General features: G+C 51.5%; 1 protein-coding gene across 1 annotated transcript in view; it reads right to left on the reverse strand.

The window, feature by feature from the left end:
• Positions 1-23,030, reverse strand: part of LOC144146161 (uncharacterized) — a 49,210-nt gene that overhangs the window by 23,303 nt on the left and 2,877 nt on the right. The window contains exon 2 of the mRNA XM_077678127.1: positions 19,239-19,343. Coding sequence (XP_077534253.1) covers positions 19,239-19,343 — 105 coding nt within the window. The remainder of the gene's footprint in view (positions 1-19,238; positions 19,344-23,030) is intronic.

Raw genomic sequence — 23,030 nt, forward strand, 5'->3', positions numbered from 1 at the left:
GACGCTGCTCTCCCGAACATTGATAGATTTGCGTTGCACACGCTATGACACGAGATAAGCTGGTTTACGCATTTCACGGGTCTGTGATCAGAGGGCAATCTCTATTTTTTCACACCGTTTTCAAATTGACATTACCCAACGGCCGCAAATACTTCTATTACATGGGGAATACTAAAAGGCGATAACGTTACTACACATCAGTTATATTTTGATCGCAAACCATCCCACTGCTTCATACCTCCTTCAGACACGATTAAAACTTATGAATGAAAATAATTTTTCTTTCTTTTTTGATATCTATGACCCTAGAGATTAAACTAGACGGATAAAAAAAAATTTTACATACCCGTTTTTGTTTTAGGTCGCGTACACATTTGTGTACATCGTGCCTCACCCGGTACAAACACACCACATTTGTTGGCAATTGCAAAATAGAAAAAAGATTTATTTACACACGAACCAGCGGTATGCTGTCATTTTACATATTGTGTTTTTCATGCAAACAGTGGTTTCTATCATTCATTTATTATGGAAAGCGTAAAAACAATTCTTGTTGACAGAAAGACAAAGGAACACATTGCACTTCTGGCAGCGGATGCGCGTTTTGGATGTGCAGCCTTCAAACTTGCAACGCTGAGCAAACGGTTGTGCGTAGTGGGCTGGCCAGTGGTTTAGGCCATCATAGCGAACAGCGTTAACTGGCCTTGGCTCTGCGTTGTGTACTTTGCGGGGAGCTTCAGCCGGCTCCTGGAGGCTTGAACGGCCCCGTTTCTTCGCATCGTTCTTGCTGCACATGATGAGCGCCATGGCAACTTCATTCTGGAATGCCAGCAAATCTATAGTGTTCTTACGCTGCATTCTGTTCGCTTCCGCATGTTTCACGTATGGCAAAAGAGACAAAGTGGCATATGACTCGCACTGGCCATTTCTTGGTTCTTTGCCGGAGAGGGTACAACGAGAGGAGAAAATCCATTTTGTCCACGCCTCCCATAAAGGTGTTGTACTAGTCCTTTATGAGAGCAGGGCATGGGATGTCGACGTGCTGTTTTGTGGCCTCGCTCCACCTCCTTGCAGTGGACAAGTCATCCACGCCCACGTAGCTTGAAGCGACATTTACGACTCCGTTATCTTGCCACCGTACCAGAATGACGTCCCCGTCTTTTGTGACTTTCTGGTCGTAGCTTCCTCTCCCTTCACGTCTCAGCTCCTTGTCAGTCTTCAAGACGCAGCCTTGCAGTAGATTGGCGCGGATTGTTCCGACTGCCCAGATCCCTATGGACTTCAGTTCTTGCAGAAGAGGTACGGACGTGAAGTAGTTATCGAAATAACATTTGAAATTTCGATACAAGGGCAAGTCCTTAACAAGCCTCATGACGATTGAGGCACCCAAGCCAAGGCTCTTGTGCTCCTCGGATACACCGATACCTTTTCCCTGGTACAGTTCAAAGTCATGGGCCATGCCCTCTGCACTGCAACGAAGGAACACCTTTACTCCCTCTGGGTTGGGTTTGTTCCTGATAAACTGTTTCGCCGCTACCCTGCCGGTAAAGGGGATGATTTGCTCATCAATGCTGTTGTGCTCCGAAGATGGCAGCTGTAGAACACGTTCTTTGACAGCGTTCAGGAGCGGCCGCACTTTCCAAACTTTGTCAGCTGGTGAGTGCGGTGTTGTTGACTCAGTGACGTGTGGGGCGGACCTGAGCTTGAAAAATCTATTCACGCTCATCGCTTCACAAATCGTAGGAATCTGTGTCGCTGGTTGCCAATACATGCGCATTCGCGGGAATTTCAGCGTTCCCATTATGATCAGCACACCAAGGAACCTTTTTATCTCATCTGGAGTGGTTGCGAGAATCGTTCCTGTCGTTTCCATGACAGAAATGTTTGTGCATCTTGCCATCTCCTCAAACACTTCCTCAGAAATGTACCTAAGGAAGTACTCGACAGGTTCGGCGACTGCAACAGGGTCACCGTACTCGCACTGAAATGTGGTATCTGGCCGCACGAAGTCCTTCGCGGTCCATGAAACTCGAGTTTTTGCAGTGGACTTTCCATCGTCATCGTCGTTTTCATCCATCGGTGATGAAGGCCCGGCCTCAACGTCTGGTTGGTTGTCCTGCGGTTTAAATATATTCTTGAATGTCAAGAAAATTGGTTTGTAAGCACGAAGAGAAGAAATAACTGAGTACAGTTTGAGCCGGCTGCTGATCGCCTTCCTCGTCATCCGACAAACTGATGTCTGACGTGTTCCCATCCGCTATTCTCATTAGCAGATTCTCAGCTGCTTTGTTTTTTATTCTCGTTCGATTCTTCGCATGGTCCGCCAGCTCGAAGTATCAAAAAAGGAAAATGTTAGCCGTTTTTAGCACTTCTGTAACACCACTAGCGAAATAGCAAGAAATGTAGTGTTTGTATTGGTAGCGGCACAATGTACACAAATGTGTACGCGCAAAGTCAACTCCTCTCATCGCGACAAATTCGTTGTCCCAAAGGCTGATATTCTGTCAAGTTGTTAATTAACTTCCTCTGACCAGCTACCAACAATGCACAATAAGTGCGAGATTGTGCCATTAGGTGAAAATTGTGTTTTTGTAACCCACTTACCAGAGCTGCTGTAGAACGAAGCGACATCCCTTGCGGAACTTCTTTCTCGTCGTTCGTTTTCAATTCTTTCGGTTAGATGGCGCCACTTGCTGGTTCTCAAACTTGACGCTGATGTGTGGCGCGCAATTCCAACTCGCCAAAATGGCTGGCGTCCGCAAAAAAAAAAAAAAGCTAAAACTTTGCGTACACAATTGTGTACGCCGTGTCTGAATGGGATACAGCTTATTCACAAACAAAATTAGCCACGCTTGTAACAGCATTCCTCATTGCAGTTGAAGGAAAGCAAGAAATCAGGACGATTGCAGCCTTCCTAAAGCAACAAAGAAATATACTGCTTGCTTATGAAATAGCTTTGTTTAAAAATAGCTTCCTTCAGAAAAATAAAAATCCCGATGATCTTATTCAGTAAAAAATGATCAAGAAGCTATTAAACCTAGATATAAAATAACCGGGCCATCTCCACTAACGTGAAGCCTGGGGAGAGGCGAGGCCCGCATTGTATGAGTGTACTCTCCGCGCCTTGGCGGTTTTGCCCACGGAGATGAAACCGTTGGGGGTAAGGTACAGAGCCTGGCTGTAAAAGTCTCGTGTCTTTGCAGCACGAAACGTTTTAGCGCGAGGCGTTCGAAAACGAGTGTCCCGGTGCTTTATAGCGTCCCTACATGAAATTAAGACGATGGTAGGAGACGCCGACAGCCCGAGCCCTTAAGAGGCTTAGCCCCTAAAAGGGGCAGCACGGGCTCAATTCTCGAACTCTACGGGCGTCGTTTTAAAACGACGCTATGTTGGCATCTGCAGTTGGGGCCTCGCTTGGAGAGGTGGGAAACGGAAGTCATTTTCCGCGCCCCTTTGCGTCACGGGCAGTGAAGGTGCGCCTCCTCCAGAAGCACCTCCGTTGCGCGCCCGTCCATGCAACCGCATGCACCCAAACTCAGCACGTACCCCAACTCCGGAGTACATGCTCTGGCACGCCAACAGAGCCTCGCTTCAAAACGACGCCCGTCGCGTTAGGGAGGTGAGCCCCATGTCTACTCTGAGATGAAATTCGCCATAGCGACTGAAGGAAAATCTGCAACAATATTAATAGTCTTATGTCGAGAGGCGAGCGAAGAGGCATTTAAGAGCTTACCATTCACGGAGAACAGTGCAAGGGAAGCTTGCTTGCCGAGAAGTTCAGAAATCACCCTTCATTGTCGGGTGCTGCCACTATTGGAGGCAGAGTTAATGTCCGCAGAGACACGACCTCACAGTATTCCTTCTAGTATTCCCAGATCAATATTTCTATCTCCCGTTAGTCTGAGCGTACTTCGATAACTCCACAGCAGGGCGAGGGCGATTCATGGGCACAGAGAATAAAAGCTGCACAATACTCAGGTCGTCCACCCTCACTTATATATGCGGCCAGATTCTAAAGATAGGCGAGGTTTCTGAGGCACTAAAAATCGCTCAAGTTCCTGTACTTTGTAAAAGTGAAGATCCAAACGAGATGAATTGTCCCATTTCATCTTGCCCATTTCCAAAAACAATAATGCAACAGGCAACCAACAAAACATTTTGTGAACACAAAAACATCATAGCTGAGAAACAGTATGGCCACCAAAAACAAAAATATTCAGAATTGGCAATACTAAGCATAAAGATCGTATTATTGATTATTTCCAACAAGAAATTGTTTGCGAATGCCTTATTGTTTTCCTTTTAGAAAGCCTGCGAATATAGGAAAAATTACTTAATTCCGAAAATACGACGAATACAGAATTAGAGGGCTGCAAGACTACGTAATGCAATCAGTTTCAACTCACAAAGGTAGGGCATGCCGGGACCAGCTTAGGATGTATGGTGTTCTACAAGTACCTAGTGTCGGCCCACTTATTATCTTACACCAAAGCTGTACGTGGCTGGAATCCAGCAGGTCTCCGCGGACGTAGACGCACAATTTTCCTTGCCACCACCGAGGCCTCTTTGACGTGCTATGAAAAGTCGGAAACGGGATGTTTATACTACAGGCAAATCCTTTGCAAACACTAAATCTGGTGCCATGCTTCGACTTGTCAGCACTGTTGAGCAAGCCGAAAACAGTAGGCATATTTGAAGCAAGGCGTCAATGCACAACTAGAAAATAGATGCGTCGAGGATTTTTTGCGTAACAAAGAATACGCGTTCGAAAGAATATTTCGAGCCAGAAATACACTGAAAAAGGCCTCGTGCGAGGCTGGAACTCGAGACAGTGCTCCAAGTTCAACAGTGACAAAAGGTTCCAGTACATGGCGAGAGTTGCAGAATGCGAGAGAATTGAATTGAGCAGACATCCACCGTGTGCATAGTGCGAGACGGGATGGGGAGAGCGTGAGAGGTGGGGGGAGGGGGATGCAAGAGGCATTCACGTGCAGGCGGCCGCAGAAGACCATGTGCGGAGTGAGCAGATACGCGGCCAATTCTTGCTCATTTCGTTATTGTCCTTTATGACACCTCAACATTTTATTCTTGAGGGGTTCTGCGCCGCAACCTTCCTTGCTCCGCAGGAGATTCGGCCGAGTGCGTGCAAACAACGACTGCATTTCTGAGGCCGGCAACAAGGCCCACTGTGGCTGCGCTGTACGATGGGCAACGAAAGATTGCGCGAAGTTCTCCTCCGTACGCAAATTTCTGCGACACTCCTGTAGCAGCTGCGGCCGCCGCACGGTTTGGGGTCTTCTTTCCCACTGCATAATTTATTCCTGCTATAGAGACCCCATAAACATGATCTGGGCTGTCAGATACGGACGCGAACAGAGGTTTTGCAAAATCGCTTCAGTATCTCTTTAATCCGAAAGTCGCTCAAAGCAACAGTGGCGGAATATCTTGAGCCTCGACAATATACAACATTGGTCGACCTCTTAAACGAGCCATAGGATATTGTCACGAAGCCAAAGACCACGCAGTTGTCTTCAAAGAAAAAAGTTGTTTGGAGCAAACTGGTGCTCCCCTAACAACTCAAAGAATACACAGGCCGCGAGACAGCAGTCAAGAAAATGACGTGCGTAGGTGAACATCGAGAGTCGAATACCGCGGCGTCTGCTCTGCAGGCTTTTATCTTTCGGCGCGATTGTTTCTGGAACCGTCGATTTACATCCAGAACATTGTAGATCAAAGAAGATTATTCCAGGCCAGTGACGTTAGGGGGGAACGCTCTCCTTATCCGAATGAAATAACCCGTGCGGCATCAAAGTAAAGAATGGAACATGCGTTTCGCCTGGGACACAGGTAACACGGCTGGGCGCAGCCGGGCAGTAAAAACAAACCACACATAAACAAACCCAATGCTTGGTTCGCGGCATTACCCCCCCCCCCCCCCCTCTAAGTGTGCATCGACCCGATGCTAAAATAAAATGACTGTCCGAACAAGCCACAACAACAACAAAAAAAAGAGTCCATCATCTTGCACAGTAAGGTTTGAGGCGAACCACGTGGACGACTTCGGGCCGCGTGCGTCGTCGTGATGTGCCGGAATCACCATCGGGGACCACATCGTAGGTAAGTAAACCAACACGTCGTAGAATCCGGTAGGGTCCGAAATACCGTCGCAGAAGCTTCTCACTGAGTTCGCGTCGCCGGATGGGAGTCCAAATCCACACACGATCCCCAGGATGTACTCGGCGTCTCGGCGTCGGACTCGAGCGAGCTGGCGGGCCTCCTCCGCACGTTGAAGGTATCCTTGGACGTCAGCGTTGAGGTCGTCGTCTTCTACGTGCGGAAGCATGGCGTCGAGCATCGTAGCCGGCCGTCTTCCGTAGACAAGCTCGAACGGTGTCATCTGCGTAGTTTCCTGGGTCGCTGTGTTGTACGCAAACGTGACATACGGGAGGACTTCGTCCCAAGTCTTATGTTCAACGTCGACGTACATAGAAAGTATATCCGCGATCGTCTTGTTCAGACGTTCCGTAAGTCCGTTCGTTTGGGGGTGGTACACCGTCGTTCTTCGGTGATCCGTGTTGCTGTAGCGCAAGATTCCATGCATGAGCTCCGCATTGAAGGCCGTTCCGCGGTCCGTGATTAGGACTTCAGGGGCTCCAAGTCGCAGCACAACTTGTTTTTTGAAGACCTTGGCGACTTCTTGTGCAGTCCACCTCGGAAAAGCGGTGGTCTCTGCGTAGCGCGCCATGTAGTCTGTCGCTACGACAATCCACTTCTTCTCGGATCGTGACGTAGGGAACGGGCCCAGAAGGTCCATTCCAATCTGTTGGAAGGGCCTCGATGGGACGGCGATTGGCTGCAGAAGTCTGGAGGGTCTCATCGGCGGCGTTTTTCGTCGCTGGCGGTCACGGCAGCTGCGGACGTAGTGGGGGACGTCAGAGGTAAGGCGGGGCCAGTAGTACCTCGCCTTGATTTTTCAAATAGTTCGAGCTGTGCCGATATGTCAGGAAGACGGGTCGCCGTGGCACGCTTCCAAAATTTCGTCACGACGGTCCGCGGGGATGACAAGAAGGTAATTCGTTCTTGGTCCGGGGCTGAAATTCTCCTTCGCGACGACGGAGTTTCTCAGGGTGAATGCTGGTAAGTTACGTTTGAAGGTCCTAGGAGCTGCGACGTGCATCCCTCGAGGTAGTCGATTATTACGCGTAAGTCGGGGTCGGCACGCTGCTGGCTACTAGGTCGCTCTCCGTCACGATTCCGAAGTACGCGCTGTCTTCATCGGAGTCTAGTGGTGGCGGGTCGACGGGGGCGCGGCACAGGCAGTCGGCGTCGGAGTTTTTCCTGCGGGATTTATAGACGACTGTAACGTCGAACTCCTACAGGCGCCAGCTCCACCGCCGAAGACGGCCAGAGGGGTCCTTCAAATTGGCGAGCCAACACAGCGCATGGTGGTCTGTCACAACCTTGAAAGGTATTCCATACACGTATCGGCGAAATAATAGCCAGGCACTCTTTCTCAGAAGCAGAGTAGTTTTTCTCCTCCTTCGACATACCACGGCTGGCATAGGCGAATACCTTTCCGTAACCGCCTTGCTTTTGGACGAGGAGAGCACCCAAGCCTATATCACTGGCGTCCGTGTGCATTTCCGTTTCGGCGTTTTCGTCGAAATGAGCGAGGAGGGCCGGGCTTTGCAGGCGTTTTTGCAGCTCGCAGAATGCTTTTTCTTGGTCGTTTTCCCAGGTGAAAGGGGTGCTATCTTTAGTCAAGCGCGTGAGTGGCTCTGGTATGCGTGCGAAGTTTCCGACGAGGCGCCGGTAGTATGCGCACAGTCCGAGAAATCTTCGCACGCCCTTCTTGTCTTTCGGCATTGGGAAGTTTGCAATGGCTGAAGTTTTTGCCGGGTCAGGCAGGACTCCCGCGGCGTTGACGAAGTGGCGCAAGAACTTGAGTTCCTCGTACACCAAACGGTACTTTTCAGGCTTCAGCGTTAGCCCCGACGTACGAATGGCCTCGAGTACACTCCAACCTTGAGAGGTGTTCGTCAGAAGTTAAGGCGAATACCCCAACGTCGTCGAGGTATACGAGGAAAGTGGGCCACTTCATTCCAGCTAGCACAGTGTCCATGACAATGAAACGTTGTTGGCGCCGTGCACAGCCCAAAAGGCATCACCTTGAACTCGTATAGGCCGTCCGGGGTTATAAATGCAGTCTTCTCTCGGTCTCTCTCGTCCACTTCAATTTGCCAGTAGCCGGTCTTGAGATCCATCGATGAGAAGTATTTCGCATGGAAGAGGTGGTCGAGGGCGTCATCGATTCATGGCAGGGGGTACACGTCCTTTTTCGTGATTTTGTTGAGTCGCCGGTAGTCAACTCAGAACGTTAATGTGCCGTCTTTTTTCTTCACGAGTACGACCGACGCGTCCCAGTGGCTTTTCGATGACTGTATAATGTCGTCGCTGAGCATGTCGTCGACTTGAGTCCGGATGGCTTCCCTCTCGTGTGCAGACACGCGGTACGGTGACTGTCGGGTAGGTCGGGCTTCACCTTCGGTTATAATTCGGTGCTTCACTCGGGGTGTCTGACGTAATTTTGAGCTTGACGCGAAACACTCGCTGTAGCGATGGAGCAAATCCAGTAATCTGTCTCGATTTTCTTGCGACAGCGGCGGCTTCACGTCGAAAGTATGCGGCAGCTTGAAAGCATCTGCGCGTGCGTGTTCAATAATGGCGACCGCGATCACTTGACTTGCTTCCTGCGTCTCTTCGAGTAACGCAATTGAAGCACCCTTGTTTAGATGCTGGTGCTCCTCGGTGAAATTGGTGACCAAAACGTGGGATTTACATTGCACAAAGCACGCAATGCATGCCTCTTGCGACGGAGACACCGCGGTTGAGAAGCAACCTTTGGTCGCTCTCTACGATAGCGTCGATGTGAGGAGCAGCATCCTCACAGTAGACGGTGACCATCAAGCTTGAGCGGGGTGGCAGGGTGACGTGATCGTCGGCGATCCTTACAGCAGCACGGTGATCGGGGTTCGGTGGCGGCGTCGTGGAGTGATCAAATGCAAAAGTTATCGACTTGGTCTGCAGATCAATTATTGCGCCGTGGTCAGTCAAAAAGTCCATTCCGAGAATTACGTCGCGGGAGCAGTTAGCTAAAATGACGAACGCGGCAGGGTACGTGGTGATGTCTATGGTGACGCGTGATGTGCACGTTTTACTTGGCGTTACGAGATTACCTCCTGCTGTGCGTATATGTGGACCGTCCCATCTTGTCGTAATTTTCTTCAGTTTAGACGCGAATGACCCGCTCATTACTGAGTACTCGGCTCCCGTGTCGGTGAAGGCGACTGCGTCGAAGCCGTCGATGGACACCTTGACGTCGGACGCCGCCTTCCTCGACTTCCGGGTGCGTCGGGATGCCGCATCTCGGCTTGTGCGTGTTGACGGTCGGGCACTGTGCGTCCTCGTTGTCGCGGTCTTCTCAGCGGCAGTCTCGGTCATGTCGGGTACGCGTCGCGCCGTGTAGCTGTCGTCGTGTTCGGGAGTCTCGTCAGGGTCAGGTCGGGTCGTCTGGATGAGGGCATGTCGTGAATTACTGTCTTCGGCGCGTCCTCGCGTCGTTGGAGGGTTTCCTGTTTTCCGCCGTAGAGCAACTTCACCTCCAGAAGTTGCTGCTTTTAGTTTCCCCCGCATGGGCTGGGGGGGCCTTCCACGTGCGAAGTCAGCATTGCTTCGACGGCTTGGCGATCGGTATGGCTAGGGTGAGGGCGAACGGTTGAAGCGCGCTTGGCGTCGGTTTGCGTTGGACAGGTAATCTTCGATTTCAGTAGGGCGCTGGCCGGGTCAGGGGCGTAGTGCGTCGACTGAGAACCCTCGCAAACCGAGCCTCTTGTAGGGGCAGCGACGGTAGATGTAGTCGGCCTCTCCGCAGTGGTAGCGCCGTGGACGATTATCTGGCGTTCGCCACACGTCGGTCTTCCTTGGGGGGGGGCTTGCACCGCAGGTCGTCGGGCCGGCGACAGGGGACGACGGTATGGAGCCTCGGGACGATAGGGGGCAGACGGGTGAGGTCGACGGACAGCAACCGCGTAGGCCATGGCTTGCCGTTCGCGGCGGGGTGCTTCTGGCGTCATTGAAGTTCCGAGCGCTAGCTGCACTTCTGCCTTAATCACTTCGGTAAGGGAAGCGACTTGGGGTTGCGGCGGCGTTGGGAGAAGTTTCCGCAGCTCCTCTCTCACTATTGCGCGGATAGTCTCGCGTAGGCTGTCGGCCGGAATCCGCGTGCTGTCGAAATAGTTCGCATTGGCCGCGCTAACAAAGTTGCGATCATACTGCTTAGCACGCATTTCGAGGGCCTTCTCAATTGTGCTGGCTTCGGTCACAAATTCGGCGACGGTTTTGGGTGGATTGCGGACAAGTCCAGCAGACAGTTCCTCCTTCCCACCGTGCGTCAAGAAGCGTAACTTTTCTTCCGCCATGCAAGGGTCAGCAGGCCTGAAAAGCCTCTGCAGCTCCTGGACAAACAATAACGCTTTTAGGTTGTTGTGTACGCGTCTGCAGCAATACTTCGGCCCGCTCTTTCCGCACAACCGTGGTGAACGTGGTTAAAAGTTGTGTTCTGAAATAGTTACAAAACTCTAGGGAGCTCTCATGGTTTTCGAACCAGATCCGTGCTGAGTCCTCAAAGTAGAACACTTGCCTCAGTGTCTCCGCGTCGTCCCATCGGTTAAACAGCCTGACCCGTTCGAGCTGCTCCAACCAGTCTTCGGGGTCCTCCGCAGGCGACCCATGGAATGATGGGGGCTCCCTGGGTTGCTGAAGGACGAGGGCAGGATTGGAAGCACTGGTCATGGTGCCTGCGTTGATAATGGTGGTTTTCCCGCCGTCTTCTTTCTTCGCTTTATCCGGAAGCAGTCCAAACTCTGGCTGAAGACATTGCTGTCGGCGGCTGACACGACTTGGGCTTGCTTGTCGGCTTGAAGAGGGTTTAGTGTTCATGTACCTCGCACCTCCACCAGATGTCACGAAGCCAAAAACGACGTCTTTGTCTTCGAAGTCTTCTTTCCCACTTCATAATTTATTCCTGCTATAGAGACCCTATAAAAATGATCTGGGCAGTCAGATACCGACGCGAACAGAGGTTTTGCAAAATCGCTTCAGTATATCTTTAATCCGAAAGTCGCTCAAAGCAACAGTGGCGGAATATCTTGAGCCTCGACAGTATACAGCATTGGGGGCCTCTTAAACGAGCCATAGGATATTGTCGCGAAGCCAAAGACGACGCAGTTGTCTTCAAAGAAAACAAGTTGATTGGAGCGAACTTGTGCTCCCCTAACAACTCAAAGAATACACAGGCGGCGAGACAGGAGTCAAGAAAATGACGTGCGTAGGTGAGCGTCGAGAGTCGAATACCGCGGCGTCTGCTCTGTGGGCTTTTATCTTTCGGCGCGAGTGTTTCTCGAACCGTCGGTTTACATCCAGAACATTGTAGATCAAAGAAGATTATTCCAAGCCAGTGACGTTAGGGGGAAACGCTCTCCTTATCCGAATGAGATAACCCGTGCGGCATCAAAGTAAAGAATGGAACATGCGCTTCGCTTGGGACACAGATAACACAGCCGGGCACAGCCGGGCAGTAAAAACAAACCATACATAAACAAACCCAATGCTTGATTCGCGGCAATATATTCTATGGCTCGTTTAAGAGGTCCTAATTCCATAGGCTATGCTGGCTCAGGAACATGAACATACCAAAAAGGAACACCCTCTTCATTGTCGGTAGGTATTGTATATAGACCATCTTCCGTTGAGTCCATTTAACGCCGCCTGCTATGCAAACGAAGTGAAAGCACACGCTTTCCCATCCCCGCGCAAATGGTCGCTTCGCTGCGAATGACAGTTCCCCGGGACAGTTCTTGTACCTCAGGGACCTCCTTTCCGTGTTGTGCTGCCCACGAACAACGAAAACAAAAAAAGGCCGTTCCACTCGTATGAAAGCTGTCGGAAGTACAGAGCAGTGATTCACCAAGGCTGCCGCGTCGTTATCCGCTCACTGTTAACCTAACCTAACCAGGTCACCTCACTCTGGCTTGCGCCAGAGTGAGGTGACCTGTTCGCCCTTGTATGTAGCGAAAAGCGAGTGGTACCCTCACGGCGAACAAGAAGCAATCGATCGCCTGTTAATTTCGGGCTTCGGCCTCAAAGCGCATGCCGTGGCGATGTGTTTGATCGAAACCATTTCTTGATTGTCTTGAAGTTGAATAAAATGTGTGGTTCAAACCGGATCTTTTGATTCAGGGCATTGTGTGCTGCTATGATTTCACTACGCTGCATACATAGGTAAATTGATATCTGTATCATGTCATGCAACGACCACCAACTTCGCACGCTACATACAAGCTCAGCGTAATAAAGTTTATTCCCGCTCTCTCATTCCATACCCGCGACAGAGCGTCTGTTAGTAGTGGTTTGGGCGCTCGTAAAAGCTCTAGGCACACTTTAGGCAGATGGGCTAATAGGCAACTCGCTTGGCAAAACATCCAACAGATGGCGCAATAAGCGTTACCATATCGGGACGAACAACCATGGAGGAAGAAAAATGTTAGAAGGAAGCATGACGTCAGGCGGCCCAGCTTTGGCAAGCCAACCTCCTCTGACGCCGCATTCTCCTCTCCTCAGGCTCCTCCCGCGCAGTGCATTATGGAAGATGCACCACTCTCAGACCCGCGGTAGCATTTAGTGGCTCCGGCTGGCTGCCGGTGGAGGTGGAGGCGAGTGGCGTTGCCGAAGGCGCCGTACGAGATTTTTCGCCAGCGTTGCGCTCCCACCCTCGTATCGTGGAAGTACTGTCGCTGTTCAAAGCGACACGATACGTAGATCCCATGCTCAGGGAGCACCTTCACGAGCTGCGAGCCGAATTTGACGCTTACCGCTGGAACCACGACCGGATTTGCTCGAACGCGCCGCTGTAGACATTCACAAGCACGGAGCGGCCTACGGGTGCGTGGTGTTTGCCAGGTGTGCTTTGACGATTGCGTTTCGAATTTTGCTGGGAGTTATCGCGCCCCCTTCCCTTTACATCATAGCGCTGTAACGAGTGCCCCATCAGCTGAGAGGTGGTGCGCAAAGCTTTGGTTTCGCTCGCGTGCGCATTTGCATACATTCGCATTATCGGTGCTCCGTGATGGTGGCACGTTGTACGTGCCACAATTGTCGTTACGACGTCTGTTTTGCGTTGCTGTCTCCTTCAGTGCATTAGAAAACAAAATGTACAGAACCACTGATGTTGGGTGCAGGCGCAGGAAGAACAAATCATTTTCCGCCTCGCGTCGCAGGCAGAACGCGGGCTGGTTGTCCGAGTACTGCTCAATCTGTGCGACAGGTAAATTACGCCGGGGAGGTGAAAAGATAAAATGACCATAACCAAGGAAGTGAGGTGTGTTTTGTGAAATAAAATGTGAGGCACGGATGTCGTACTCTGACATCTCCGCTTTTGCACTGCGGCGGAACACGACACTTCGACTGCGGCGCACTTCGACGGATCCCAGAGCTCAATAAATAAAGGTGTTTTCTGTCTCTCCCGTCCGAACACTTTGCCTGCACGATCAGCCTGCTGCGCGTTTAGGGTTGCAGGCAGCGCTGCGCGCAACCCCCGGACAGTGACTCGTCGCCGAAACCTGAATACCCGGACGGCCCTGCAATTAAACGGAACGACGCAGCATAGCGTGGGCAGGTGGCGGCCGCTTGAGGCGCAAAGAACTACCGCTTGCCTATCGCGTGAGGTGGGGCATCTCCCATCAGTTTTTCCTTTTTATTTTTAATGACTAGGCTTCACGATAGTCACGTGACGCTCCTTTCTAAACTTTTCTTTACTCCATGCGAAAAACTGACGAGAATTTCTACTAAAACTCGCGTCGCGACGCGGACGTGGCGGGCCGCACGCACCAACTTAGCGTCGCACGCTGTTAGAAGTTAAACTTACAGATGGCGCCACGTCGTTAAGCAGAGTGCATCGAAGCGACTAGAACCTGACCATCCATAAGGAGCATGCAAATCAAAAGAGCGCCGCTGTCGTCGCTCGTGCTGCGGTTGCGCCGTCCACTAGTCGTTTTGTAGGTAAAGTATAAAAGGCCGCGCTGCACATTAAATATGGTTCAGCGACAATCTCACGTCCCGTGCGGCACCAAGACTGACGCACAGAGAGTAGCAGGTAACGGAAGTATACACGGGCAAGTTGTTTTGTCGTATGCGCCAAGTGCGCGACCAGGGCCTCCTGAGACCGCGAGGGTTCGCTATAGGTTTAGTTTTTCTGCGCGACCACACCGCAGTCTCACTCGCTTCCGGCAACCGTTGACGTGACGCGGAACGTCATGTAATGCCGCGAGGAATGAAATGCGTTTTTCAATTGGTATTTTCCAGAAAAATAAGGCGCCTTTCGCCACCCAATAAACGCTGACAGGACTTCGGGGCACTTGAACTTTCGTCTCAGCAGAATGTGCTATTTGCTTTCAGTGTCCTTCAAGTGGTGAAGTTAAGTTTGCTTCCTAACCCAAACGACATGGTTGCAAGTTGAAAGGACACTCAAGGCAACCAGTAAGTTCGTTTCAAACGAATGTCTGAACTTCCCATAGCCATGCATGGTAGCGTTGTTTCGGGGCCGAAAGATGCCTTCATTGCTGAGAAGTAGATAAACGCTGATCAAACGAAACGCAAACAGTGACTACTTATCAGTATTGACGCTTTGTTGAAGAAAAACATTCTCGTTTTGAGGCCCCGCGAATGTTGGCGTCGAACGAACCGCCGTGCGTAGCTCGCACGCTTCCTCGAAAACGGGCGTTAGCGACTTGCTCAAAGAAATTAAAGATAGATACATTGGATCTACTCAAAAGAAGGCGCTAAAACCGTACACCGGTAAAGAAAACGCAGACCTTGACCGACCCAGGCACTCGAGAGGTCAGATCTCGGTGGCAAACCTCTTGCGCTTCCCTATTTTTCTCCAAACAAAACCTGTGACTATACTAGTTATGAAGGAAGCAAATAAAATGCTTGGTAAATCAGAGATGTCATACGCCTAATTCCGTGTGTTATTACCCTGAACACCCTCCGAGTTCAACGTTTATCGGTATTCCATTCAAAGCACCAATGATTCAGGCCTAGGAAATTGCAGTATCGAGACGCACTGGACTGCAGTAAATGTAGATAAAAAAAAAAAGAAACGTTGGAAAGCGCCAGCGCGTCAGCGCTTACCTATGGAAGTTTTGTAAAGAACCTTGTTATTTCCGGGGACGCGCCTCGTCGCTTCCTCGGCGTCGCAGCGTGGCTTGTCCTGCAAGGCGGGAATTAGTTTCTCCTCTGTCCTCTCGTTCGGCTCGTTGGTGAAGTAAACTCGTTGCTCTCTGCCGAAACCTTGACGATACTCCGACATCGCGAGACTAAGCTATGTTTAATGCGCCTCGTATTTTCATCACATGTTCCCAGGGTTTTATAACCTCTCTAATACTAAGGTACAGTCCGCAGTCCAATTTTGAAGCCGAAATTTCTCTCGGCCAAAGTCTGGTTGGTGTCCGTTGAGATGTCCGGCCCGGGTTTATTTCAGATGCGACTGCATCTCATTCACTCGCCTTGTCCATGCAGCGTCGGCGTCGTTGTCGTCCGCCCCTCCGCCATTCTCCTCGCCGCGCGAGCTGCGCTCTCCGCCGCTCACCCCCTCTCCTCTCTGATAGCTAACACTCTCTCGCGAGGGTCACCTTAGCGAGGGTACAGCCACTGTAGCGAGGGGCATGGGATTGGATTCGATTGGATTGGCTTGGCTTGGCTTAGCTTGGATTTTATTGGATTGGATTAAAGTGGATTGTGTTGGATTGTGTTGCGTCATAGCCGCGGCAGGCGCACTGGCGCCGGCGCGTCCCCTCACCGTTATGCGCTCTATAAAATGCGGTGCCTCCGCCGCTCCGCTCCATCGTTCCAGCGCCGTTCCTCCGCTGTCCAACGCTGCAACGTTTACCCCCTATGCGTCGCATCTACACAGGTGTTCCCGCGAGGGGAGGTGTTGAATAATTTTTCGCCGATCATCCACTGCACACCCGTCTCTCTCATGTTGACCATTGGCCACCTTGACTCCGTGCCCTTCCCCGCTCAAGCCCGGTGTTCTCGAGGTCTGTTCATAGGAATGCAGTTCGGGGTCCGTAAACCCGCCAGTAAGGTTTGGTTCGTTGTTGAGGTGGGTGGTGTCGTCGTGGAGGATGGTGAAGTACCCGTAGACGAGACGAGGCGAGTAGATGATGAAGAAAAAGTCTATTTATACTTATTTATAGGAGACTTCGAAGCATGAACTTAAGATATGAAAACTGGATTACAATTAAAAGGTGCCGCAGTGCACAAAAAGGGTATCGCGGCATGATCCCTGAGGGGGGCCCGGGGGCCAGAAAGGGTGCCGAACGGTTGGCAAGAAACTCGTGGGGCCCCGGCGCCCAGAAACTGCCACGAGATCAAGTCGTGATGCGACCGCTCTTGGCCGCAGCCCCGGACAAAGTCAGCAAAATTGCGCATGCAGTCGCAAGCGAAGCCGCCCCCGCACAGCAACACATGTACCGATTAGGATTTCTCCCGGAGGTCGGGAGGAAACGAGTCTTCCCAAAAGCCGCGTAGAAGGTCGCCGGTGGGGCTATAGTCCGTCCCAAAGGGCTGCCACTCCGCCAACGGCTTGAGGGACAGGGCAAAGCGACGAGAAAGAATGAGGGTCATCGCCCCGACGGGGTCCACCGGCGCTGGCATCACTACACCGCCGTTGTGCATAGCAGTCATTAATCACAATGGCTGTCAATCAACAGTACCGCTGTCACTGCCTTTAGTTGTCCAAAGGAATGCCGCCGGTGTCTCTTGCCGCCCTACAACTGCGATGCGCGCCTTCACTTTGTCACCCTGCCGTCGTCGAGTTTGGTAACGTTCTTGGGCTTCCTTTTTGAGCGATCCTTCTTGTCCAGACGGACGCGCTCACTGGGAAACAAGGCTTTTGTACTCCCACGGTAGCTTTCCCTAAGCGGGCGTAATGTTAGAGGCGCCGGACGGTGGGGTCAAGCATCCCCTCGCGCCACTCCGCTCGTCGCCATCCGGTTCCAAGCCCTTGTGTCGCCTTGGCTTGTTCGGCAGACGCTGCACACGTGCGCGAGCCGGACGTTGGAAGGCATTGCGTAGAGAAACCCTACAGCGGGTTTCACTGCGGCAAGCAGACTTCTTACCGACAAACGCAAAAGCAGCATTTCCACGAAAACTAGCGAAAAACACGCTGTGAGTTCGGCTCAGGGAAGGAAACGGTTGAGCCACAAACACCAGGCATGGGCGACAGTATCAGCCGACACCACGGCGCGCTAGGACGGAGGTGTTTGTTGAATTTTCAAAGACAAAAATTTTCTTCCCTACCAGAGCATATGCGACCCGAGCCGCTGAAACCGCCACCCTGGCGAAACAAGCGATAAGTTACTGCTGTCCGAGAGGACCCAAGCACCGAAATGGGGTGCAGCGAATTGCAAGTGGCAGGGCGGCAGCAGAGCACGAAGCCAGTGTACAGCGACACTGGCTTCCGTGTAAACGGAGCAAAGAAACCTCACCAGCATTTTTTTTAAATCCCACGTTGACCACCAAATGTGCCGTCTTTTTTTTCGAAATGAACCTAATCCACAAACCAAAACTAAGTCACATGAAACTGCACTGCCAAGAAAATCCCGGCAACTTTCCCCTAAAAAAATGTGGCAGATAAATAGTTGAGGCAATTCCTTGCAAGCATGTACCCAGATCTTACTTCGTATTGAAAATGAGCCAGACCCTGCTGCGGCACGGATGAAAATGAGCCAAATTCATTTGCCCAATGGGATTTCGCTTTTGATGTGACGTTTCAGGCGGTTTTGTGCGTTCTTGTATCAATTCTTTTTTCTTTTCCTTTTTTGCTTTTGAGAGCTGGCTTATCATAAGTTCAGAGAGCAATGAGGAGATCGGAAAATGATCTGCCGCCACACGTCTACGATAACGTGAACGGAATGAAACTGAGAGGTGTGATACTATGATTTTATCTCGTCTCCCTCGTCCTTACGGAGTAAATCTGGTTATTATTATTGTTATTACTCCCATATGTCCCATTTACGTACCTAACAAATTAGCTGCCGCTTACAAGCCATGGCAAGCCATGGAAGATGATATGAGCAGGCTTCTTGTGAAACGATTTTGGAAATTTATGGCAAGGCAAGGAAGAGCTTCATGTGTGTCTTCAGGCGTGCCCAAAAAAGTGCCCTACGGAGCCATTCGAAAAGAGCTGCTAATGCTGCCAAGAGGACTCACCGGCTCTTCATGTATAGTTTTACTGTTCTTGAAACACTGTGGCATGTTTATTGCCTTTTTTTATTAAAACTCTATCGTACCATTCTTGAAAGTCGATTTCAATAACGTTTTCATAAAACTTGTCTGTTTCAACTGAGTACGAGCCAAACCCGAACTTATCCTACTATTGCTCAAATTCTCCGCATAATTCTTAATTACTTGTCGCTATAGATTTCCCCTAGCTGACATGTGAAACATGTCATTTAATAGTTTTGACAGCATTGCACTTTGGTCCGGTTCCCAACTTTCATTTTTTTTCCCTCAAGTTCTCCTTAGGTGGATTTGGCTCATTTCGAGAAAAAAAACGCTTCAAATAGCTATCAAGCCCAAGATTTGTAGGGCGACGCTTTAGAATATGTGTTCGAGGGGAGAAGAGAGGTGGCACGGGGAAGGGGGGGTATGGCCCAAAAAATTTCGGGGGGGGGGGGGGGGGGGGGCCGGGCCCCCCGGGCCGCCCCTCTGGGCACGTCCCTGATGGCTTCGCGTTTTCGCTATTTTAGCCTCGTTTAAAAAAGCTACTCCTGTTCTCCGTGATCCAATCTAACGGTCTAGAGTTACTTGTATTTTGACTTCAATGTCCCTTTAAGAGTAAATAACAGGGTTAGAAGGCGGAGGTAGGTTTGTTTCCGAAGTTTTCCGTTACACGTATACACTTGACAGTCATATTGCAAAAAAAAAATAGTGCGAAGGCCTTCGCGTTGTGGAAAATCGGGGCTGGTGCTAAGGCCTCGAGGTGACTGGCAAAAAGGGAAGGAAGGCTGGCTCCATTGCGGGAGCTCAAGCAGTGCATTCCTCCTCCCAGGCCGAGGTGTCAGCGCGCGCCCCAAAGCCGAGGCTTGGATGACCAGTGCAGCGACAGCGTCACCCACCTCTGGCGGTGCGCCTGCAGCAGCTCCCGCCTCAGGGTCTGGCGCCACGCCTGCAGCTCCCGCTCCTCCGGAGTGCGCGCTCGATCCGTCGCCGACCACCGAAGCCTGCCCCGGAAATGACATTGGCTAAATTGTGCGAAGTAATGGAGTGTCACTGAGAGCGCGTTATACGGCAGAAGCAGTGGCCCCGACCGGCACGCAGCTATAGGCCAGGCCAGTGTACGCCGCTTGGGCAGTAAAGACACCAGCTGAAATCGCACTTGAGCCCTTTATTCGCGCTAAGTACGCGAGCTCGACGTGCGACGATAAACACTGATGCACAATAGAATATACATAGAGTTGTCAAGCGCCGTACACGCGCGCCAAAAGGGCTATTCTTGAGCTGAGCCTCGGGGCATACGGGCACGTTTTTCACCTTTCGCTACCCCGAAGCGAAAAGACTGCTTGTTGTGTTTCGCCCTGGTGTTCCTGGCGTCTCTTTTTCTGCACCCTAATGTCCGAGAAAGCACACACCGTGGCGCTATTCTCGTAACTGTCCCTTTTGAAAACGTCCATTTTGCGTCCTTTTCATCATGACGTACTTCCGGTTAAGAAGTGGACGTTGGCAGCATGGAGCAAGGTTGGCAGTAGGTTTGCCGCGCTTGCGTTACGTCACTTCCGGTGGTTTGCTTTTAGCCAATCAGGGCTCGCCAAAAGGGACGCAAACGGGACAAAACTCGAGAATACCGCCCCAGAAATCTCCCACAACGTGAGACGCGCGCGTTGGGCTTGCCTTTCAGCAGCGGAGGCAGCGGTGACCATTATCGCCATGTAGGATAATTATCGCGCATGCGCGGCCCCACTCGTGTCGGTAAGAGGAGGAGAGAGAAAAAGTGACAGGAGGGATGTTTCCCCAGGGCCGCTACGTTTAGGAGCGCAATAAAATAACTAAAAGTAAAAGAAGTAACATCGGCCTTTCAAAGGCCCCAAGAATGCGAGAATATTACCGCTCCTACCCCATGCGCTGCGCCTCCTCGCGTAATTGTCACGACAATTAAACTCTTCTAACGTCAACACGACGACGCCGTTGCTATGACAATTACTATGCACTAATGTTTCCCCAGGCTCACTAGGGGAGGTTGTGCCGCTAGTACCGAACTTAGCTCGGACGCTGGGTTGAAAGCTATGAGGCCGCCTCCAGAGCGCAGTATGTGGAGAGAGGTGTGTGGGTCAAGGGTCTTCGTTGGGTCAAGACTTGGCGTGTGCGTTCGTTCCTAAGCCTTGTGTGTAGGGGTCCGTCCGGGATTATGGATCCTAACACGATTCCCGGCCTTCAAGCGGCGGTGGGGGAACTTCTACGCCAGACGGGTGGATCCCTGATGGAGCGTGAGCAAGTGGCGGCTGTCGTGGGGGAGCCGGTCATGGCGGCGCCAATGCCGGCCCGCATCGACGCGGCGGCTGCAGCACTCGTCGGCCCGCCCGTCGTCCACGAGTGCGCAGCCCAGCCGGCGACTTCGCAGCTCGCTACTCGGGATTCCACGACTTACAGTCGCCGGAAGAGTTTTTCGAGTGCCTAGAGACATCGCATCATCTCTGGAGTGCCCGCGGAGGTGCGTCTCACCCACGTTGTGCCGGCGACGCTCGAGGAGAGGGCGAAATGGGTGCCATGTTGGGCTACTTGGTGGTTTTCAGATACAAAGGAAAGAACAGCGCACATTCTAACCAGAACGTCGCCGAAAATCAGTGATTTGGATAATGGCGAAAAGCTGAAGAAAGATACTATTTCCGGCTACCACCCCCAGGCGGGCGACTTTCCGCGACCGCTGCTGATGCGCGGTAACTAGGTCGTGGTTGTCCTGACCTGCTCAAGTGCCCACTCAAGCCTTGGGTGTGTAACTCTGTCCGTCCTTCGTTAGAATGTGCGCTGTTCCTTCCTTAGTGTCATCTATTTTCCGTGTTTGTTCCGGCAGTAACTATATGAGGTGCGCCGTGGTGGTAAATTGCGGATTAGCTTATATCGCCTGGGTGTCTGTTATGCGCGCCGAACTCTCGACACGCGGGTGTTTTGAGCCACCGCCAGGGATACGGCAAGCGTAACAAACAAGTGCGGCCCCGCCGACCACAATGTCTTACCCGCTGAGCCACCGCGGTGGGTTATTTCTTTTTCGTTGTTTTGCAGTGTACAGTTGTGCGGAAATTGAAAGACCTTGATTAAATCTTCGTTGCTCTCCCGGACTTTAAGTCGTGCGCTCTAAGTTGAATAGGGAAACCGCAACTACAACACGTTATCAATGACGACTAGAGGACAAGCGGTTACGAATCCTGCACCGGAAGCATGGGGGCCTCGGTTCCATGAGCAGAATGTTTGTACTTCAGGAGAAATCGTTATTGAGGTCTGCAGTGGCGGCACATGGCGACCGGCGCACGAAGGGAACCGCGTCTGAACAATGAACCTTGTTCCAGTAGCGTAGCCGTCTAGCGGCGCCCGGCCGAACCACACTAGGGGATTATGGAAGAACACGCCCTCTTTTCCTCCGTTTGCCCAGCGCAGTTGCGGGAGCCGTCCCAGGCGGTGCGCGTACTGTTACGGGGGCGGAGAAATTTCTCGATGGCAGCCGTAGCGCGCACCTGTCGGCCATTTTCGAGTGCCTGAAGCCAAGTGGGGCGGCGCAGCGACCTCGAAGGTCTGCCAGCCGCTGGGAGTTGGAGCGGCATTACGACACCACGCAAAAAGCTGGCTCATTCATCACGCGGACGGCAGACCTTTCGCAAAACTCTCACGCCACAGCCGCTGCTCGAGCGGGTCGGGCAGCCTACCGCAGCATCCCGCAGCCCCCTGGGAAAAACTAAGAGCGATAAAAGCACGAGCACACGGTAAACTACACGAATGAAGACAAAATAGAACAACGTTAAAGTTAAAACGCTAGAGCAAAACATTATGAAAATACAAAAAAAAGGCAAAGCAGAGCTCAGAAAACGGAGCAGCACTTTTGGCGCGTCGCTAGTAACTGTCTAATCTAATACGGCGTCGTTTTGTTTACACTTAGCACCCCATAATGGCGGAGCTAGCGATCGCTGAGAGCGGTAGTAGCGCATGCGCGGAGCGCTACTGCAAAAAGGTATGTTGTCGGCAGCGGTCGCTGCAAAAGCAATCGAACCAGTTTCCCGCCTGGTCCAAGCCCCACCAACGTCCGCCCACTACACGGCTTAGGCTCTACAAATTCGTCCACCACAACACCTGCATTGCGCCTCTACGTCTTGGAGGCATTTCTGAGCACTCGCCAATACAGCCTCGCCAACACTGCAGTGTTGTAGTCACCAGCGCCCCACCAAGTGGCGGGCGAACGCGGAAGCTGTTCTTAGGCCACCAATCGTAACTTTGCTGTTGTCAGCCGTGGAGGAGGCGTTATTTCTGACAGCAGCAGTTTTTCATGATACCAGTGCTTGTGGTGTTCCCAGACAGTTTATCGAACGCCGTTTTATCGAAGGTCGTTTTATCGGAAAAATGTCCGCTTCATCGAACGCCGTTTTATCAAATGCCGTTTTATCGAACTACCTACGTCCCTTTTATCGAAAGTGTGATTTTGCGGCTTTCATCGTAATTTTCGGGGTATATTTTGTATAACTGGCCATCGCATTACCCTAACCTGACGTTAGATTCATTCTATATTTTCTCTGCCGTGCATCACATACAAAAACCTGCCTATATAGGTTGAAGCGTCTTTCCCGTGTTTTCTATCACCTTTGTTTTAATTGTATTTTTTATTTTTTGTGTCTTCACTGATTGTACTCAACCATCTATGTCCCCCTTGT

The sequence above is a fragment of the Haemaphysalis longicornis genome, unplaced genomic scaffold (genome assembly GCF_048455015.1).
Source record: "Haemaphysalis longicornis isolate Haplotype H1 unplaced genomic scaffold, Haemaphysalis longicornis Haplotype H1 scaffold_7, whole genome shotgun sequence".
NCBI classification, from domain to species: Eukaryota; Metazoa; Arthropoda; class Arachnida; order Ixodida; family Ixodidae; genus Haemaphysalis; species Haemaphysalis longicornis.